General features: G+C 57.3%; 1 protein-coding gene across 1 annotated transcript in view; it reads left to right on the forward strand.

Moving 5' to 3' along the window:
• The window catches only part of MROH5 (maestro heat like repeat family member 5), a 44,513-nt gene that overhangs the window by 3,474 nt on the left and 39,830 nt on the right, over window positions 1–1,209 (forward strand). Inside the window, exon 2 of the mRNA XM_011380627.1 lies at window positions 427–608. Within this exon, the coding sequence (XP_011378929.1) occupies window positions 427–608 (182 nt within the window). The remainder of the gene's footprint in view (window positions 1–426; window positions 609–1,209) is intronic.

The following is a 1,209-nucleotide window of genomic DNA, read 5'->3' on the forward strand; positions in this document are numbered from 1 at the left end:
CTGGGGACGTGGGAGCCCAGCCCGCCCCCGCCACACCCGCCTCTCCTGAGCCACCCTGACTTCCCTCTGAGACCCCGCCGGCGGTGCACGGGCAGACCTGAATTCCCTCCAAGACCCCACACAGCCTCCTGTGGTCCCGAGAAGACTGGCTCCTCCTCTATGTCACTAGGCGAGTCAGAGCTGGGCACGCTGTACCCTGAGCCCTCCACATCTGTCCCACCAACAGCTGCTGGGGAGTCCCACAGGCAATGAGACTACAGGACCCCTGCCCTCCTCCCAGGGCTCAGTCAGTCCACTGAACAAAAGGGTGGGAGCACGGAGGGATGTGGCCAAGCTCAACTCGGCCCTTGTGTCCACTGTACTCCCGACCATGAACCCACCCAGGGTACCCAGGTGCACACACCCAGGACCCTTTTTCCATTTCAGAATCTCCTTCCACATCTCCGAACCCACGAGGGACCTGTCCTACAGGAAGGCACCTCAGAGCTCTGCCTCCGGGGACAGGCCAGTGCACTCGGCCACCATCCTGCTGAGCAACTCACAGAGCAGCCAGGCTGCCCTGGTGCCCCAGGAGCACAAGATGTTCTTGGAGGAAGCCTACAATGCAGGTGACCATGGTTCTGGACTCAGGTTCCAACAGAGACCATCATGTGCTCCACCTCAAGGAGGCCTGGGGACGAGGGCCAGGGGGTATCCACCCTGAATTCAGGGGCATGGGGTGCTGGGGGTGCAGACACAGTGCAGCTTCAGCAGAGTGCCCTGAACACCCTCCTCAGCCTCCTCATACTTCCTGAGGCACCATCCAAAGCCCCCCAGAAATGCCCTCTCTCACACCTCCACACTTCCCACGCCTTTCACACCATAGAACCTCAGCTCAAGCCTGGCCCACTCACAGGAATGAATTTTCAGACAAATGGGTAGATGGATGGTGGATGGTGGGTGGATGGATAGGTAATGGATGGATAGATGATGGATGGATGAATGGATGATGGATGGATGGATGGATGGATGGATGGATGGATGGATGGATGGATAGTGGATGAATGGATGGTGGGTGGATGGATGGATAGTGGATGAATGGATGGATGGATAATGGATGGATGGATGGATAGTGGATGAATGAATGGAGGGATGATGGATGGATGGATGATGGATGGATGGATGGATGGATGAATGGTGGGTGGATGGTGGATGAATGAATAGTGGATG

This window comes from Pteropus vampyrus, unplaced genomic scaffold (genome assembly GCF_000151845.1).
Source record: "Pteropus vampyrus isolate Shadow unplaced genomic scaffold, Pvam_2.0 Scaffold398, whole genome shotgun sequence".
Classification (NCBI taxonomy): domain Eukaryota; kingdom Metazoa; phylum Chordata; class Mammalia; order Chiroptera; family Pteropodidae; genus Pteropus; species Pteropus vampyrus.